The 21,509-nt window shown below is 41.5% G+C and overlaps 1 protein-coding gene across 1 annotated transcript in view; it reads right to left on the bottom strand.

The window, feature by feature from the left end:
- Positions 1–622: 622 nt before the first annotated feature.
- The window catches only part of SAMD5 (sterile alpha motif domain containing 5), a 60,974-nt gene continuing 40,087 nt past the window's right edge, over positions 623–21,509 (bottom strand). Inside the window, exon 2 of the mRNA XM_059083497.2 lies at positions 623–2,059. Coding sequence (XP_058939480.1) covers positions 1,997–2,059 — 63 coding nt within the window. The 3' untranslated portion in view covers positions 623–1,996. The remainder of the gene's footprint in view (positions 2,060–21,509) is intronic.

Below are 21,509 nucleotides of genomic sequence, written 5' to 3'. Positions count from 1 at the left end.
ATTGCATCATAATGCCCACAGTGAAAATACTAGATTTTTCAGAAATCGGGTCCTCTCTAGCAACAATTCAACAAATGCATGTAAATGTACATCTGTGAAATAAATCTGCCACAGATCCTGCACCTGGAAATGAGGTCTCGAACAGGAAGCCATTTATTATCACAATAAATTATATCTATAATCTATAGAGACCCCCACTCCTTAAAAAAAACAAAAACCAAAAAAAAAAAAAAAAAAAAACCTAACTTGGAAATTTTAAAGACTCACTTGGAAAAAAAAAATGATGAAAGGTTGATTGGCATATAATTCTTACAAAACTGCAAGCAGTTTTTTTTCAAAACATGTAGTTTAAAAGACAACATATAGGGCTTCCCTGGTGGCGCAGTGGTTGAGAATCTGCCTCCTGATGCAGGGGACACGGGTTCATGCCCCGGTCTGGGAGGATCCCCACATGCTGCAGAGCGGCTGGGCCCGTAAGCCATGGCCGCTGAGCTTGTGCGTCCGGAGCCTGTGCTCCGCAATGGGAGAGGCCACAGCAGTGAGAAGCCCGCGTACCACAAAAAAAAAAAAAAAAAAAAAGACAACATATACATGCTTTTAGAGCTTAATTTCCTTGCATTTGTACTTAAGAATGAGACTGACTTTACCCGGTGTCTAAATTAATCTCTAGAAGTAGCTAAACTATGTCAACCTTAGATTTTTAAAGCAGTATTGTAATTAAAATAGCCCTTGGAGACCTTAACTGCCTACCCATTCCCATATGCACCAGGAATAAATGAATGTACATCTATCTCTTTTTCTCCGAGGGTTCCTACTCTTGAGCATTACAATGTGATGTAAGCTTCAATCTCTTTTGTACTTCTAAGTAGTGCAGGGAAGATTCTGGAATACAGTACTGCCTAGCTGCTCTCAGGAGCTGTCTGACCGTGGAGCTTGCTGCATGTCTAGATCTCTTTTGATGATCTCCTTTTAACTAAGTTTTGGGTCTGGTCAACATGACTGGATTTTCTAAGCAGAAAAGAAAACTGCCAACATCCAAAGGCAAAAACAATAGGAATTAGAAGAACTCCAGATTCATCTTAATTTCTTCCTCCCACCTCCTTCTACTCCCCTTTTTGGCTGTGGTTATATAGGGCTCTTAATGTCCACTGCCACGGCCCACCTCTCTGCCCCCCCCCACCAAAGGCCTGAAATCAGAATCTGGGGAGGGAATCTGGGCCATGGCGGTGTCCAGGGCTGAGGACAACTGGCTTTCCAGTCACACAGCTGGCCCTTGCTCCGTATACATCACAGTAAGACACTCTTACAGGTCCTAACACTCAACTTCAGCCAGATGAAACTTAAAAAGAGAAGTTAGAAAAAGGTTTCTTCCTTTGCAGATGTTCCTGAATTTGTCACCTTTATCATTGTACCTACATATGAAATAACTATATAAAGCACCTTACAATAAGAATTCCTTCACCAAACTATTCTATAGAGAATTCTATAAAATACTTCACCTATGAAAACAGTCCCATATAATGTGCAAAAATCTGTTAAGATACAAAATTAAAATGACTATTCTCAAGTTAAGGCTAATTTGGAAATGATGTTATTTCTAGCTATTGCCAGAAATCTTTTTGTCTTGTATGACCACTTAAAATTAGTCAGTACCCAAATGCCTTAGCCAACCTCACTTATTTTCAGCAAGAATTCATAGTACCGAGGGCAGAATCCCCAAATATGTAGAAGACTGTATCTCACAAAGGTATGTCTTTAGAAAATGAACTCAGTACTTCTTTATGTGTGATATTTCACTGCCTTTTGTCTAGCTATTGTAAGTTCGTTACCCAGTGTCCTAAGTTGATTATTCCAGAATTTTTCCAAGCAAAAAGTTAGGCTGATGAGTATTTCCAGGGTCATCATCCATTTCCCTTTTTGAAAGAAGGTTCTAAATATGCCCTTTTCCAGTCTTCAGACACCTCATCAGTCCTCCACGAGTTCTCAAAAATGATATCTAGCGGTTCTGTGATGACTTCGGCCAATTCATTAAGAACTCTAGGATGCCAGCCATTGGGACCTGTGGATTTGAACATATTGGGGTTATTTAAGTTCTCCTTTACCCATTCTTCCCCTAGTCCATCATGGATTCCTGCTCCAATTTTTAAGTCATACTTGTCCCTTTCTGGTTACCGCATGGACTTTGGAAAACTAGCTTTCAGTCTCTGCTTTTTATCTATCAATTTCTCTTTGAAGCTAAAAAGAGAAAAATGTATTTTATTCTTCTCAAGCCTATGTTTTGTTTAAAAAAAAAAAAAAGGTCTACTCCTCTTTCCTTTCATGTTTCTTATAAGAAAAGGAAAGTTAAAAACAATAAATAAATAAAAGTGTATCTTGCCTTCCTAAATCACATCAATGAATTCTACATTCTGGCAGCCTTAGTCATAGGTAACAGTCAACATACTGCAAAACATTTCAAAGGCTACCTAGCTCGTGCTCGGAGGGTATATATATCTATCCAGCTTGTCTGTGCAAGTGCTAATTCAAAATGTACCTTCCAAACTAAAGATTCACAATCATTTTTATGCACATAACTTTAACACATAGGCATTTAAAAAGCATAGTTGTGCATGAACTGAAAAGAGATGAAGAAGGATTTCTTACAAAGCAGTAACTTAGTTGAATTCATCTGCTATCGTGTGGTCATCTGCACCAGTGTTCTGGCGTTGATATTACACTAATTATCTCCAAGCTCTGACCGGTGTTGACAGTTTTAACCCCTTCGTGGTCACCATGATTCCTCCAAAATTGAAAGACAGCAACAGATTACAGTTTCCTGCCCATCTGTCATAGTTACGCCCTGGGCCTAGAATCCTTTGACAGATCGAGAATGGACAAAGGAGAAGAAGGGAAAAAAAAGAGTGCAAAAGGAAGAATGAGGATGCCTGGGTCTCTCCTATGATTTTTGATATGAAAGGCAGGCTGTGCTGCTTGGATTCAATGATTTTCTTGGTGGTGTTTTTTTAACTGGAAAAGCTTTTGGAAAAGGTTGAATCAATTTTGCTCTCTTTTGGCTTTGTTTTGTTTTGTTTTTCTAGTCTGTATCTCTCCAGTGGTACCCCCAGTTTTATCTCTTGCAAAAAAAAAGCATATTGCAGGGATTATTAAGACTTTTAAGAAACAATTCTGCATATTTCTCTAGGGTATAGTAATTTGTTTTAGCATATGCCATCTTCACCCTTGCTCAAACCTGCCGATGGCAATATGTTAACTAATATGTCACCATTAATTACTTTGGGTAATATCATCCGGCAGTTGCATCTAAATGGATAGGAAGTATTACCAGCCAGGCTCAGGAAGTTTCTTTCTCCAGAAAATCAAGCTGTTTTCAGGCCTTTTTTGCCCCTGTAAGACCAAGTAATAATATCTTACTACTCACTAATATATTCACATAGTCACTCAGATAAACCCATACCCAAGCCAATCAATGCCTCTATGAAAACCAAACTCCTGTTATAAACTATGTAAAAGTAATGTTCAATCTGTCTTGACAAACTAAGCTTTTATTTTTTTTGAGGGGGGAGTGATCAAAGTTACCTTAACATGAAGAAGACAAAACTTTCATTTTTAATGCTCTAATGAATGAATGAATGAAAAAGCATTGCAACAAAAATTGTATTTGCTATAGAGTGCAAGATAACTTGCTATTTCTATCTGAAAAACCAGGAAGAGCCTCAGGTTACAGCATTAGGGTTACTAAGACCTCAGGAAGACTATAGCTGAATTCTGAAGGGGTCACAAAGGAAGGAGGCAGCATCCTGAGGACATTCTTATTAAAATGATTCTCAGATGTCTGCACCGCACCTGATAGGCTCTGCCTGAAGTCAGCAAGATGACCTTGTCTACTGTTAAAGGTCATTTTATTCCAGGAACCTGTGGAAATAAAGAAAACGCCTTTGTACAGACTGTCATCTAGTAAACGGGCAGACACCCTCCACCTTAAACTTATCTAAAGATGTGGATCACGAAGTCATTCACAAATCTAGCATCAACCTAACAGCCTCGGAAACCTCTTATGTCTTTGGTTCAACAAAAATAAATCGCATTCATTAAACAAGCCCAGCCATGCAATTTGCTACTTTTCATTCTTTGGGGGAGGGGGTGGGAGGCAAACAGGATTTCCACAGTTGGGTCATGGAGAGTTTCAAGATGTGAGAGCAGTCGCAGAGAACAGTAATTAGCTGAGCACATGTTGCTTCATGATCATAGGAAACATGAGTTATTTCCATGCTAGGAAGGCTCCTTGGAGCTCTGGCGCCTGGCATGCATTGTGACATCCCAGATTCTGCTCCTTAAGACCGCAGTCCTCAAGCCGAATAGAAATGAACAGATGTTTACAACTCTGACCAGCTTTAAGGAGATAACTGCTAGAAATACATCTTACGGGCAAACAAGCGATACCAGTCCAACCTAATTTCACAGAGCTGCTCCTACCACCTCACATTTTTTCCCTTTCATTTTTCCCCCCTAAATAATCCAGCATACTCCTACAAAGAAAAAAGCCCTTTCTCCAGTCCACGAAGAAAAATAACAATCTGTTTATATGTGTTTACAGCCTTCTTTGGATATGACTTAACAAATCATGAAAGGAATTGCCTCATATCTGGTCCTTTCTTAAAATTCATAAAAGTCAACCTCTGGACCAATAAATAGCAAGTTATAGTTTTGGTTCTACTAATGCTCCTGAAGTTTTCCTGTTTTTAAAGTTCGTAAAAATTGAAGGCCAGCGGTTTGTAATATGCCAAATTACTATCTATGTCTAAGGAAACATTACGAAAAGGTTTATACTCTGGTTTGGCCTAATTCTTCCCTGATCTGCCTTTGAGCCCACTCTCAGATAGTTCCTACATCAGGGCCATACAAACCTAACTCTTGGGCTGAACTGTGACTTTCTCAGTTTTATTTGCTCTAAGCTCTTATGGGGGATGGGAGGGGTACAGGGACAGTCTTTCATTTCACAGATATTTGGCAATTCTAATCTATGTTAGAGTTCCAATCTGAGAAACAGAGGGGGTGGGCAGGGGTGCAGAAAAAGGTATTTAAGGAAAAAAGAAACTATTATCCTGTGGTTAAAAATTGTTACGAGATTACATTTTTTTTTTCTCAGTTGATTATTCTGATTTTTAACTGGCTTCCAGTCTGTTGATCTTTTCAGCTTGTGATTTTCCCCCTAATTAAAAGACAATCAGAGTTATATGCAGGCTAAACCATTTAGAAGTTATTTCTCTATTGTGATATGAGTTTAAAGGATGTAGCTCCATTACAGATGTAGAACCAATAAATTCTCCACATGTGGTGGCTGAGATAAAAAAAATAAAACTGGTGACTGTACAATAATAGGCCATGCAATTTCCTTACGGGGGGGGGGAGGGAGGGGGACAACTCTCTCATAGGAAAAAATTAATAAAGGACAGTGGTGCAAATATTGCCTTCTCTCCTGGATGGCACAAGGCACACAAATGTGAACCTTTGGGCCGCTGGTGATAAGATTTTTTTTGCCGCATAACTTTCTCAACATTCAGCCATGTCACACTACTTATTGTTATAGAAGGTTGGTAATTTGATAAAAGACTGGGGAGGTGGGCGAGTGTAAACACAGCCTCATTTTAGCTGTAAATTTCTCCAAAGGCAGAAACCACATTTTACACTTCTTTCTATCTGACTCGGGAATATTATATATAGCATGTCACACACTTCTACTGCTGATTGATTCAACTGTCCACAGTATAATTTTTACATACAATTTCTCAGTAAACGAAGTTACTATGGAGAAATGTTAGTCTAGCAAGTCAGACAGGAGTATAGTTTCCTTTGCCTACACAATAGAGAATAAAATAGCAATATGTTCACTAAACCCATCTGCATCTTCACAGTCATCTTTCAGTTCCTCGAAAGGCCTCTAGGGGGGCACCTCTCAGCTGCTGGGAAGGCTGGGGCTGCCTCCCAGCCCCCAACAGGCTGGAGGATGCAATGTTACGTTACACAATGAGCTGGCATATATGTCCTTTTTTCTATAGGAGTCTTGCAGGGTAGGTTTCCAGGGATTCTATAGAAAAATGTTTGGCCTGCTCCAGAATGATCCACGTATATTTTCTTTTTCTGACTTTAAACACAAATACCCAGACGCATGATAAACCATTCTGTACAACTATCCTGCCTCCATCTATGGTGTGTACTTGGTAAGTACTGATTTACTATCTTAATTCCTGGAACATAATAGGTTATAATAAACTGAGCGGCTTCTCACCACCTTCTCTGGACCCACAAGAGTTCTAAGCTTCACCCAGGACTGAATCTGCAGGTTTTAAGCAAATGGAAAGTATACCGGAGAGGATGGAAATTTTCCTACCCCTTATTGTTCAGAAAACTCTCAGGAACAAATTCAGAGGTTCAAAGACAAAAGCATCTTTATTTATGCTCTCCTCAGGGCACTCACCGATTTTATAATTTTTCCAAGTGAATAGCTATGTAAATTCCCAATTTCTTAAAAGCACTCCGTCATAGTCATCTTGGACATATTCTGAACATGCTAAATTCCCCCCACACGGAGGACAGCCCACAGGGCTGTGGCGGCAAGCGGCAGCAAACTCAAGGAGACCACGCTTCAGAGGCCCGGGACCTCCTCACTGCCCAGAGTTGGGTCATGTCTTATCTCTACCAGGAAGAAACGATCAGGAGTTTAACTGTTGGGAATTCTGAATTCTTCTTTCAACAATTTTATAATAATTAACAGCTGGTCACAGCATGAAACTGGGGCCAGGTCACCACACTTTCAAGAAGTTTAATAGTGCTGTTAAGGAGGCAAAATAGTAGCTGGAGGGGACAGTGCTTTTAAGAACAAAGAGGGATTCTGAGCATGTTTACAAATGCAGTGGAGGGATTCCATGGAGAGAGACCAAATGCAAGAAAATAAAGGCATAATTATGACTAGGGCCAAGAGTAGATACCCAGAGGAGGGATTAGTCTTAGAGGGGAGAGAGGCAATTCCTCATCCGAAACAGAGGGAAAGAAGAACAGATGGGCAAAGATGTCAACACACTTTGAGATGAAGGAGAGAGCGAGGGAGGTAGCTCGTGTGCAACAGACTTGCAGTTCTCAGGAACGACCTAGCCAAGGTCATCTGCGGAAGGGGAGGTGAGAGGAGCAAGGGTACAGTTTTAAAGAGCCCAGAAGAGGTAAGGGGGGCCTGAACTGGGACATGAAACCAGTTCGACAGCTGCAGGAGGGCAGATTCAGCTGGGCTGGACTGCATAGAATTACAGTGACATGAGCTTTTAGAGTTTTTCTGTATTATGCTTCAAAGTCTCCAAATACTACCCAAAATAGTGATCAAGACATAGGCCTGGAAATGCGCAACAGAAGTCCAGAATAGAAATAATAATAAATGCTACGGTATGTTGTATATGAGTGTTCTGTCTTCCAGTAAAGCTCTTTAAGGCATATTTGATATGCCTTTGAACGAAACAGTGCCACTGATGACTAGCTTGGTCTGTTTGGGCTGCTATAACAGAATACCACAGATGGGGTAGATTATAAACAACAGAATTATTTCTCACACTTCTGGAGGCTGGGAAGTCCAAGGTCAAGGTGCCCACAGGGTCAGTGTCTGGTGAGCCCGTCTTCCTGGTTCACAGACACCATCTTCTCACTGGGTTCTCACAAGGACGAAGTGGCAAGAGAGCTCTTAGGCCTCTTTTATAAGGGCATCAATCCCTTCCTGAGGGCTTTACTCTCATAATCTAACCACCTCCCAAAGGCCCCATCCCCAAATACCATCATATTGGGGATTAGGTTTCAACATATGAATTCTGAGAGGACATAGACATTCAGTCTATAGCATCAACTGTCTCTAACCAGGCTCCCTGGCTACCCATTTAAGGGTTTCTCACCTCTTTGTCCCTCCCTGTCTCCTTCTCTCTCACCTACATACTTACAGTAAAATCACCCTTTATTATGTACTAATGGTGCTTGAAACCACCATTAACACTAACCTGCTAACTCTGATTACAATTATCACCAATGTAATTGCCATCAACTGTACGTTTATAGTACATATTACAATTATTACTACCTGCCTACCCCGCCAGCAGTAAACAGCTATGAACAGTAACTGAGCGACCTTCTTCTGTGCCAAGCACTGTGCTAAGGACACAGTATATTTAAACATAATCTCCCTTACTTCTTACCACAAGCCAGTGTGTTGGCTATCAGGGACTCAGTTTTACATATGCGGAATCTGAGGCTTTAAAGTGTAGATACCCTGAGAGGGTCAAAGAGCTAATCAGTGCTAGAGCAGTCCTGTCCCACAGCAATACCCAACCTTGTGAAAGTATGTCTGCACTCCCCATCATTTTTGTTTTTATTTATTTATTTTGGTCCGTGCAGCATGCGGGACTTCCTTGACCAGGGATGGAACTTGTGCGCCCTTCAGTGGAAATGCAGTCCTAACCACTGGACTGCCAGGGAATTTCCCCCCCATCGTTTTTGACTGTGAATGTATAGTAGTTAAATAGCATCCTCCAAAATTCACATCCACCTGAAACCTCAGAATGTGCATTTGGAAATATAGCCTTTGCAGATGGTTTAAACTCTGGAGATGAAATCATCCTGGATTTAGGGTGGGCCCTGGATGCAGTCACTGGTGTTCTTTCAAGAAGAGGAGAAGACACAGACACACACTGAGAAGAAGGCCATGTGAAGACAGAGGCCAAGAGCGGAGTGCTGCAACTACAAGCCCAGTAATGCCAGGAACCACCAGAAACTGGGAGGGGCAAGGAAGCATTCTCCCTTCGGGCCCTTAGAGGGAGCATGGCCCCCCCCCAAACTGTGATTTCATATTTCCGGACTCCAGAACTGTGAGAGAATAAACGTCTGTTGCTTGAAGCCAGCCAGTTTGTGGTACTTTGTACAGCAGTTCTCATAAACTAATAGGGAATCCTTTCACAGAAATACTTAATTTCTCAAATGCTCTTGGGAGTATTTTTAATCACTCCATCGTTTTTAGCAATACATGCAAATGTGATTTTAGGCAAAAGGTATTTTATTTTTATTCAGGATACAAAATGTTGCGCATAATGCTTACTTAGATATTATATTTAATGTCATTCATAATATATAAGAAAAATTTAACTTTGTCCTATTAAATAAATGATGCAAACTGTTATATGATTTGTAAAAAATACATTAAAAACTATATGCTGTGTTTATGCATCCTCCGTGTATATTAAGATGCAGACTGAGATTTAACTATGTCCTACAGCATCAAAAATAGAAAATAATCAGCAGTTGAGATGATTGTTTTCATCTTGCTTGATGTCCACTAGTTTATTTACTTGAATATTTATGATTTGCTTTAAGTTGCAAGACCAGAGGGAAGTGACTGTTTGTAAGCATTTCTCTACAAATAACGTGCTATATACATGGACATTTTTATTTCCAATAAGTTAAAATTGAATGTAAACACCAGTATTTTTCTGTTTTGATATCAGTTTATTGAAGAATGTGAGTTTAATGTGCAATGTAAGCATATCTGAACTCTAATGAAGCTCTCATTTTACAGGGGAAAACATTTAAATAATTTTCACTGATATACTTAAAGATATATAATGAAACAGTTACTATTCCCAACCTGGAAAACTTTCTTGACTCTTTTGACAGCTCAGAAACCTCCAGCTAGATAACATGGCAGTTTCTATATTAGCAGTTCTCAAACATTTGTTCCTAGGAGCAAACTGCATTTTTAAAAAACACTGACGAGGGCTTCCCTGGTGGCGCAGTGGTTGGGAGTCCGCCTGCCGATGCAGGGGACACGGGTTCGTGCCCCGGTCCGGGAGGATCCCACGTGCCGCGGAGTGGCTGGGCCCGTGAGCCATGGCCGCTGAGCCTGCGCGTCCGGAGCCTGTGCTCTGCAACGGGGGAGGCCGCGACAGTGAGAGGCCCGCGTAACGCAAAAAAAAAAAAAAAAAAACACTGACAATTCCAAAGAGCTTTTGTTTATATGGGCTATAATTATCGACATTTACCATATTTGAAACTGCAACTGAAAAATGTTTAAAATATTTACTTAATTCATTTAAAAATTAAAATAGTACATGTATCATGTTAACATAACATTTTTATTAAAAATAGATATATTTCCCCCCAAATTAATAATAAGCATGACATTTTTGTTTTGCATTTTTGTATATCTCTTTAATGGCTAGTTTTATAGGCTACTGAGTTCTCATATCTTCCACACTTGAACTGTGACAATATGTTGTTTTAGTTGAAATAGATGAAGAAAATCTGTGCCATTAGAGAAAGGAAAATATTTTAATAGCTTTTTAAGATAGATAACTGTAGATATTCTTTTGCTACCATGCCAAAATTTGACAACATATAGATTCTTAAGTCAGTTACCATGTGAAATCTGAAACCATATCAATGAACTTTTTGTACTCCATCAACTACATGAAAATCTTTGGTCTGTCTTCTACTGTTAACAGATCTCTTGTCATACGTGATTTGGCAACATCATACATTAATCATTTGGAAAATGTTAGGTTCCTGAGTTATGCAGATCTTTAAATGTTAACACATATCATCATTCAATATCAAAAAAGTAACATTTGTTACTATCACCACCCATCTCATCAAAAAAGCCTTCAAGGGCTTCCCTGGTGGCACAGTGGTTGGGAGTCCGCCTGCCGATGCGGGGGACACGTGTTCATGCCCCGGTCCGGGAAGATCCCACATGCCGCGGAGCGGCTGGGCCCGTGAGCCATGGCCGCTGAGCCTGCGCGTCCAGAGCCTGTGCTCCGCTACGGAAGAGGCCACAACAGTGAGAGGCCCGCCTAGCACAAAAAAAAAAAAAAAAAAAAAAAAAAAAAAGCCTTTAAGTCTTGGGAAACTGTCAAGCTCACTGTGGCAGACACAAGTTTTTTTTTAAATGTAATTTTTACTTGAATATTCAAATTTTATCATTAACAAATATTATCCATTACTTTTCTTGAAATATTAGGTTCACTTTACTCACTTTCAAGAAATTTAGCTGCCGGGACTTCCCTGGCAGTCCAGTGGTTAAGACTCTGGGCTTCCGCTGCAGTGGGTGTGGGTTCGATCTCTGGTTGGGAAACTAAGATCCCACATACTACGCAGCATGGGCAAAAATAAAATAAAATAAATATTAAAAAAGAAAGAAATTTAGCTGCCAAATACCCAATAAGTAACCACAATTTGTTCCTCAGTTGTTCTTCTAAGGCAAAATGCTGTTCCATGACTAAAGCAGCTAGTTCAGCTAGTAACTTAACAGCAGAAGTGGTTAGTGAGGAGACAAGGTTCACATGCACTTCCATTTGCAACAGAAGTCTTTGTGAGTAGTTCTCATTTTGTCACACAGAATATCAAAAAAAAAAAAAAGTACTCAAAGGTTGAGAATTTAATAAACCTACTAGGGCTTCCCTGGTGGCGCAGTGGTTGGGAGTCTGCCTGCCGATGCAGAGGACGCGGGTTCGTGCCCGGGTCCGGGAAGATCCCACATGCCGCGGAGCGGCTGGGCCCGTGAGCCATGGCCGCTGGGCCTGCGCGTCCGGAGCCTGTGCTCCACAACGGGAGGGGCCACAACAGTGAGAGGCCCGCGTACCACAAAAAAAAAAATAAATAAAATAAAATAAAAAAATAAAAATAAACCTACTAATTTCTACTGCTTCATCCAGGATATTTTAAGGAAAACAGCTATTTTTTGGCATGTGTGCAGGTGACGAATGCCATAAGCACTAATGCAGTCTGATGCCACTGCCTTGATTGGCACTATTGTGCCAGCATTTTTACCCACTGTGGCTTTTGTGCTACCAATGCAAATGTCCACAATGTGAAAAAGGCAAATAATGTTACAGTATTGTTATGAAATAATTATTACCTCAAAGACCCCTGGGACCCCAAGGATCTGTGGACCACACTTTGAGAACCACTGTCTAAAACCACTTCTAGATGGTACAGGCCACAAAATCAGCACCAGTAGATCTCAGACCAACTCATCAGTCTGGAATATAATTCTGCCCTTTGAAATGATAACTCCTTCCTAACAATCGCTCTGTATTTACCCTCCTGGCTCCCCACCTGCCTCAGTCCCATGAAACTAGAAAGTCTGTAGCCTTCCTGCCATGAAGGTGAGTTGACTTTCCTCCTGTGGGGAGAGGGTTTGCAAAGGTAGCTGGGCTGGCTAGCAGGGGAAACGCTTCTCGGAGGGACAGTGCTTGCCAGCTTTGACGAAAGCAAGAGCTTTTCATGTGACTTAGGCAATTCTGATCAAAAATAACCCGTGGTCTCTTGGCGTCCAGTTCCAGACCCCTGAACAGTGAAGCGTGGCCTCCACTAGGCCTTAACCTCATCTGCCAAATTGGAATGGGCAGGGAAGCAAGACAACTGTCATAATCCTTTTTAGCAATTCCTTGGAAAGCACATTTGCATGTATAGCGGCAGCCAGGGTGAAGCACTACCCAGGGAATCTGTGTTGTTTTCCATTACTCTACCTCTTCTCTGGTTTGGGCAGGGGAAAAGAGGGACTTTTAAAAATGTCTCAAGAAAGCCACAAGCTCTGATGCCATCATTCTGGGTCTTAAGGACCATCAGCTAATTGCTTTAAAGAAACAGTACTGGGCTTCCCTGGTGGTGCAGTGGTTAAGAATGCGCCTGCCAATGCAGGGGACACGGGTTCGATCCCTGGCCCGGGAAGATCCACATGCCACCGAGAAACTAAGCCAGTGCGCCACAACTACAGAGCCTGCGCTCTAGAGCCCGCCAGCCACAACTACTGAGCCCATGTGCCACAACTACTGAAGCCTGAGCACCTAGAGCCCGTGCTCTGCAACAAGAGAAGCCACCGCAATGAGAAGCCCACGTACCGCAAGGAAGAGTAGCCCCCCCCTCGCCGCAACTAGAGAAAGCCTGTGAGCAGCAACGAAGACCCAATGCAGCCAAAACCAAAAAAAAAGATAAAAGAAAGAAAGAAAGAGTACTTATGAAGTCATCTGAATAATCCTCAAGATGCTGGCCTTGTCCAAATAAATTCTGAGGACATGTAAATGGGTTACCTGAAGCAGCAAAATATGTAAATAGGACTGAGTTCCATCATACACTGAAGGTCTTTACCACACACACACTTGCTGTTATGAAGTGACACTTCTAGGTTTGGGAGCAAAACCCAAATCGCAGGCCTTCACATGGTTACAGTTCAGGTAGCCTAATGTCACTGTGTCCAGAGTGAGCCCAGAGTGGCTCTGTGTGTGTGTGTGTGTGTGAGAGAGAGAGAGACAGAGAGAGACAGAGAGACATTGAGGGTTGGGGGTGGGGAATGGAAGACACCTGGGTCTACCTCCTCAAACCAAACCAGCCTATCCTCCAGGTGTCCTCAGCAGTCAGTGCATCCCTTCCTGCCAGGACAGAAGTGAAAGCCCCTGGCAGGAAGCAGTGCAGGGCTAGAGACCCATGCTCAGACTCTGGAAGGAAACGCCAGGTTTACTACTTTCTGGATGGGTGGCCTTGGGCACATTACTTAACCTAACTGCTCTGTGCTTCAGTGTCCCATCTGAAATGGGAACAACCAAGTGGTACCATTTCAGAGAGCTGTTATGAGGATTAAACGAGCTAACATTTGCAAGACTGTTTAGAACAGTATCTGGCACAGTGTAAGCCTATATAAGTGGATGTTTCTTCTAACACGTACCCCATAAAAAGCATGGAACTCTATTTCTTCATTCAATCACCGAGTGATATAAACCCATCCCTAAGGAGGCACAGATACTTAGTCACATCTTCAGAACAAAAACATAATGGATGTACGGCAACGTTATTAAGTTAGTCATCCACAAATGTTATTAGAATAAATCAGGAATAATGTGTATGCTTTAAGCACTGTCTAGCCATTAAGTTTGAAAAATTTCATTTAGCTTTGTGAAGCATGCCCTATAGAACATAACTGCCATAGCAGTCATTCTCAGCTTGTTCAAGCATAAAGACCCCTTTAATTGTTTTAAAACGTTAAGTCACACCCCCCGCCACAGGGCACATGTGTGAGTGCACACATACACACATAAACACACACACACACACACACACATGCACAAAAGACAGTAACTTCACTATTAACTTATTCTTACTTTCCTACCACTCTTTGAGAAAAATTGTTGCTTTAAAAGTGACCAAGAGGGCTTCCCTGGTGGCGCAGTGGTTGAGAGTCCGCCTGCCGATGCAGGGGACGCGGGTTCGTGCCCCGGTCCGGGAAGAGCCCACGTGCCGCGGAGCGGCTGGGCCCGTGAGCCATGGCCGCTGAGCCTGCGCGTCCGGAGCCTGTGCTACGCAATGGGAGAGGCCACAACAGTGAGAGGCCTGTGTACAGCAAAAAAAAAAAAAAAGTGACCAAGAATGTAAGAATACCTTCAAATAAATGTATATGAAACATATTTATGTACAGATCCACTGAGGATAGTTGGTACCCAAGTAGGTTCCAACTTTTTTTTTGGCTGCACCGTGCAGCTTGCGGGATCTCAGTTCCCCAACCAGGGACTGACCCAGGGATTCCACGGCTGTGAAGGCCCAGAATCCTAACCAGTAGGCCACCAGGGAACTTGGTTCCAAGACTCCTGTATTAATTCCTCAAGGGTCTGGGTTTCTCAGATTAGAAGTCGCTTTCACAAAGGAATGGAATCATCAGAAGCTAAGGTCGTGTTCTTGAAGAAATTCAAATATATTAAAATAAAAGTTGATTAACCAAGTGAAAGTCAAACCTCAGGGTCCCGACTTTTATCTAACACCGAGTGGTCACTGCAGGCTTGCATGGGTTAGCATATGGCAGGCGAGAAGTATTTCAGTACAACTGAATACAGCAGTATTCCAAGAAGCTAAAGGCCAACATTTTTTATGACTTAAATCAGAATAGCTTGCTTTCCTCCCCACACAATCTTCCACAGTTGAGCCTCACAATTTTTCACTGTTTACTCCTTCAGGAATCTGCCCTCTGTAGCAAAGATGTTAAACAGAGAAACAGATAATCCCATGTAGTTTCTACAGGAAACATGCCTGGTTCCAGAGATAATAGAAAGGACCCAAATTTCCTGGAACTCATACAGATCCATGGAAACATCCCCAGGCAAAAACAGAGAAGCTCAGTGGACTGGACACTTTTTAGACAATTCAAAACTAGGATAACAAGAGATTTCAGAAACTCACTACTGTTTTGTTTTTTTTTGTTTTTTTGGGGTTTTTTTGCGGTATGCGGGCCTCTCACTGTTGTGGCCTCTCCCGTTGCCGAGCACAGGCTCCGGACGCACAGGCTCAGCGGCCATGGCTCACGGGCTTAGTTGCTCCGCGGCATGTGGGATCTTCCCGGACCAGGGCACGAACCCGTGTCTCCTGCATCGGCAGGCGGATTCTCAACCACTGCGCCACCAGGGAAGCCCGGAAACTCACTACTGTTGATAGGACTTTGCTCTGTATGACATGGAACGCAATCCCAAGAGCTGACTTTTTGTCCCTCAGACAAAATAGTATTTGAAATAGGTATAAACGTCTGCTGAAATTACGTTTAGGAACAAGTTATTCAGTTATTTTCATCTGTGCTTCTCATTCCCTTTGAGAACAAATGTAAAACAACCTCTCACATAATTGCATTTTGCTATCACTTTAAAGGCAGAGTTGTTTTTATTTTAGGACATAATGTGCAAAATCATGCTATTTGACACTACATTATACTCACGGATCATGCAAGCTAAATAAAGACACCTTGCTGATTTCTTAATATAGATTCAGCTAAGATCAGTTATGCATCTGCCACCTGAACATTCAGATTGGGGGGAAGAAAAGCCTTAGTTAAAAATCACACTTGCATTGGAAGCACTTCTAATTTCATGGTTCATTTAAGAGCAACACAATCAAGAATTTAATTATGTCAAAAAAAGAACGGTATCTTTTTAACAACCAGAAGTGGATCCCTCTCAATTTCTCTCCTCCCCAGCCACCAAAGTGGGTCATTCTTCTTAACCTTTATGGGCTTGTTTTCTGACCTAGGAAATAACAAGTGTGATTAGATGATCTTAAGATACCCTCTGTTTCTATCATGCTGTGATTTTAAGATTTCTAAGGAATAGCCTGATGAGGCAAAGGGGAAACAGAGCCAAGATGCTATGGGAACTTGGCCAATTCAGTTCCTAAACAAGGCAGTATTTCCCAAGGTGCAGACACACATCCCAGTGGGCACTGTCAGTGGACTGGCAACTCGAAGCTACCACAGAACAACAGTTTCACCAAAACCTCAACTCCACATTAACACTTACACATCTGCCTACACACTGTATTTAATCCATTCTATTGTTAATGCAAGGATCTCTATGACACCTGTTAAAAAAACGAAATATTCAACTGAGCATTGGCTTTTAAAATAAATAAATAAAAATGAAACCAATAAACATTTGCCTCACAATATGCCTTTCAATAAATCACTGACCCCACCCCCCAAAAAAAAGAAAAAAAAAAAAAACATGGATTCCTCCCAACTAAGGTCTGTGTCACTGCATCAGAATGGACTGAGAACTAATGACAGGAAATTAACCTTTGTAGGGGGGAAGGGGAAAGTCTTATTTTTGGATCATCAAATCTAACAATAACTTCCAGGTTGAGTAACAAAGTTCATGCTTTGCAAGTTTCTATAAATGCACAGTATAATCCTTTACACCGCTGAATTACTTAAATAATTCACTCTGGCAGTGGATAACGTTCTGATTGGTTCAATGAAATGAATGTCTGACTGGTTCCCCCACCAAACAGAGCCTGAGACAAAAGCTTAGGTGCGGGTCGTTTATTTGGGAATGTGATCCCAGAGAGCAGAAGTAGGGGCCAGGGAGAGTGAAAAAAAGAAGGGAAAGCCAACACAAGGCTGCATCTGGACTTGGCCACTCAGTGACATGCTGTTCAATTCTGTAAGACCTTCAGGGGAGCCTTAGGAAATGCATCTCAGAACCATGCATGTGAAAGAAGAAAGGAGGAACATTTAGACCTCATCTTCTATTACCCACTTGTCAAGGTTTTCCTTGTGGGTAGCAATTTTTCTGCGCTTTGTATTTACACACGGTGAGAGCCTAGTCAGCTCCCATAGGAGTGAATGACTAAATCAAAGAAGCTCCTGGTTGTAAAGCAAGAAGCACAGGCTTGAGCCAATGAGCCGTTAGGCTACACTTATGTGCTACCTGTTTAATCCTGTGCAGAAGTGTTCACTCAGCAGTGGGTGGAATAAGAAACAAGGCTAAGATGATTTGAACTGGTGCACACAAGCATCAGGCATGTGTATGAGTCAGGATGGGCCAGTTATGCCGCAGTAACAAATGACCCCACGATTTTAATGGCTTACAATAACAAAGGTTTATTTTTTCCTCATGCTACAAATCTAAGGTGGGTCTGCTATGGCTCTGGGCCATTTTCTTCACTCCAGGACCAAAGCTGACAGATCAGTCTCCATCAAAAAATATAGCCAGTCACTGTGACTTGAGGGAAAATATTATATTTGTGAACTATGCACAGTTTTATAAAGCTTCTGCCTGGAAGAGGTCCACATCACTTCTACTCACCTTTCATTGACCAAAACATGCCATCTGCCTATTCTTAGTTTGAAGGGCTGGAATATATAATCCTCCTGCAGGGAGGGGAATGTAGGAAGAATGACTTGGAGTACAGTAATACAGCCTATTACTCTATACTTTCATTTGCATGAGAGAAAAGCCAAGGGTAGGAGGAACAATTAACTTTAAGGAATCTTGTGAAAATTATTTCATAGCACCATTTTTCTTTGGGCTCATGGCAACCAATATTTAGGAATATTAAGTCTCAATCAAAGAAAGCAAATCTTTTTTCCAATGAGAAACAAAAAGCATGGGGGATACCTCATGGGGAAGGATAAGAAACCATCTACTTCCTGTTTTGTGAATTTCTTCATTTTATAGATGTTCAAATGATCTTAAGAAATCCCAAATGAAGTGACTCCTGAGGAAGTTAATGACAGACCTGGGACTAGGCTTCAATTCTCTGTATTCCCATTCCAGGACAGAGTTGATAGAAAACATTAGTCATCATTTTATGTTCAAATTACCAGAAAGGTACATACATTTTACAGAAAATATCTGTTTCTTTTATAAAGTTAACAACCTAACGTAACAATGAGACAATTTAAAATAGCGAGGTGAGCGTATAGTGCTCACCTGACAAGACAAAATTCAATTTAATTTGTTAATAAATTAAAGGAAGCATGTTACAGTTAGAGCATTTGACTTACCAGCCTGCTGACCAGAGACATCGAGTTCTTTGTACAAACTTAAGAACCATCAGAATTTTGTCAGATGAAACAACCAAGAGGGAAGAGGCAAGAGGTTAGACGAGCCTCATTTAAATAAAGGGAGTCCCTATTTGGGAGAGGAAACTGTAACCTCCGAGCCTTTACCTAATTTGATCTGCCTTCGAGGCCAATGATGAAAGCCTGGCAAACTATTCCATCCGCTCATTCATTCAATCCGCTTTTACTGAGCGCCCATCCTGTGCACAGCACAGTTCTAGGCACTGGGCTGACAGTGAAGAGCAAGGCAGCAACGTCCCTCCCCTCATGGAGTGTACACTTTGGGGAGGGGATGGGGGGGGTGCAGAGAATAAACAATTAGACATGTAAATAACCAAGATAACTTCAAATTAGGGTAGGTCTTTTAAGACAGTAAAACAGTGGTTTGATGGTAAGAGGTAGGATGTCAATCTGTAAGTGGTGGTCTCTGAGCAGGCATCATGTAAGAAAATTATGACACTATTTATGTAAAATCACAACCCGGTTGTTAGTAACAATCAGCGACATTATCCTTTAAGGGCTATTGTTACTCTAGTAAGATCTCTGAATGGATTTTACGCCCTGTACTTTCCCTCCACTTCCCATTCCCCACTAAATCTCTCTTCTAACTGCCCATTACTACATTTTTCTTGTTTTATTTATGAAATGCACTTTTATGAATTACAGACAATTTAAAAATGAAGCTATTTTATATCCTCATTACCCAAATTAAGTTGCTTTTTAAATATTTTCTAAACATCATGAAGGCTTTGAAAGAAAATTCATCCTCCCTCCCCACCACCCTCAGTTACCCCCTCTTCTCCTACCTGCATTTCATTCTTGCTGTGGAAAGATTTCTTACCATGCAAGTCTGGATTTGGGCAAAAATACAGGTTCTGCTAAACAAAAAATTCCTTTCTTACCTGTCCCGGGCAGAAACGCATACAAGAGGCAGAATTCTAAGAACGGCCCCAGTGACTCTTGCCTTTGTCCAAGTCCCTGCCCTTTGAGTGAGGGTGAAACCCAGGAATCCATGATGTCACTCCCATGATTAGGTTACACCACTGTGTGACAAAAGGCAGATCCTTCAGGTGGGCTTAATCTAGTCATTTAGAAGCACAGTGCTTCTCTGGCTAGAAGACAAGAAGACAGCGAAACTGGGAGCATGAGAGGATTTGGCTCACCACTGCTGGTTTAAAGATGGAAGGGCTACAGGAGAGGGGAGGCAGTCAGTATCCAGACGCCCACCGCTAACAGCCAGCAAAGATTTGGGTTCACTTTGTTGTAAAGCAGGAACTAACGCACCATTGTAAAGCAATTATACTCTAATAAAGATGTTTAAAAGAAATAAATAAAAATAATTTTTTTTTAAAAAAAAGAAGATTTGGGAACCTCGAATCTACAGCTGTGAGTGGAGTCCTAGCCACTGGACGGCCAGGGAATTTCCTGCAAGGAACTGGATTCTCCCAACAACTTACCACCTTAGTAGCAGATTCTCCCCCAAATCCTCCAGATAAGAGCCCAAGCTGGCTGATACCTTGACTTTGGCCTTATAAGACCCTGAGCAGAGAACCCAGCCAACTTGCCCGGAGTGTTGACTTACAGAACTGTGAGATAACCAATGGGTATTATTTTTAGCCATTAGGTTGGTAGGAATTTGTCATGCAGCAAGAGAAAACTAATACAACATGTAACCAGATTTATCAACTGACTGTTCTATCGTTAAACAGCTAAATAACGACTCTTTCCCACCTTCAGAATATGCACCATTAATTCTAATGAAACGAGGGGAATTGTCTGGGAGAAAAGGGGGAGGAGGGTCAGTGATGGAAAAGTAGGACCCAGTGTGGGACAGACTAATGGCAAACACTGTATCGTTTACTCTGCCCGGTTGCAGTGTCACATGTGCTGGGCCACCAACTACAGTACTCTAAAGGAAGGGAAGAGGCAGAACAGCTAGGAGAAACTAAAATGTGCCACGGCACAAAGTGACAGGAAACTGGGTACAACCAACTGTTTTTCTTGTCAATTCTTAGTACATGGGGTGGGGGAGAGAGGGGAGACGATGAAATTGCTTAAACAATGTCATGCCTTTCTGGCATTTTTCCAATTATAAATTCACAAGATTATATGCAGAGTTCCGAAGTATTTACATATTGCAGCAGAGGAAACACTGTGTGTTCACCTGATACCCTTTCCTGTTCCTTGGCACAAAGGAAGGCTACCATTTCAGGCTCCCCTACAAATATGTTGGGAATATGATGGAGTTCTGGCAAATGGGATGTAAGCAGAAATAACAGAGGTCATTTCCAGGCCACCCTCTTCAAAGATATCGTGAACCAATCGGAAGTTCTCTTGTCCCTGAAGAGGCCACGTGTTGAGGGAGCCTGGATCTCTGAGTCACTGCATGGAAGAGAGTCTCCACCAAGGTACACTGGACTTTGTTGGAGCCAGAAATAAGTATCTCTTAAGGTTTTCAGATTTGGGGTGGGGGGGAGGGTAATATTCTTATTACAGCACAGCTTAATAATATTCACTTATCCTAAATAATACAAATATATTTTCTCCTTGGATTTAATTTAACAGGTTTAGACAGAATCTCTTTATCTTAGACTTTTTCTTGATTTAGTGCAACATCCAAGCATTACACAAGGACATTAACACAGGAATTTGAATATCAAATTTAATTACTGTTACAAGACACTCACATTCCGACACATCTGATATTTACACTGGATAATTTCTGTCTTACGTAAAAATACAATGAGGAGAACACATATACATGCAAATTTACACACATACACGTAATTATTAATAATAGGAATAATGACAAACTCCTTCCTGCAATGCCAGTTTAAAGTATACTTAATCTTGTGGAGACTTATTTATGCAATAACAAGACTTTTAAAATAAAACTAGTGTAATAAAAAAGAAAAAAAGTACATGGAACCTTAACCACATCTCCATCCCCCACTGCCCCCACCCCGACCTCAGAAGATGGGCCCAGGAGCTCTGATCTTTTCAGCCTAATGTAAGCGATCGGTGTCAACCTGGAACAAAGACAAGTTTAAAGAGAAAACTAGCATTTGTTTAGCAGGCAGAAGGACTCACAATGAGAAGTCAAATTATTTTTCCTGAA

Source organism: Kogia breviceps, chromosome 13, assembly GCF_026419965.1.
Source record: "Kogia breviceps isolate mKogBre1 chromosome 13, mKogBre1 haplotype 1, whole genome shotgun sequence".
NCBI classification, from domain to species: domain Eukaryota; kingdom Metazoa; phylum Chordata; class Mammalia; order Artiodactyla; family Physeteridae; genus Kogia; species Kogia breviceps.
This window is presented reverse-complemented; position numbering and strand designations above follow the sequence as displayed.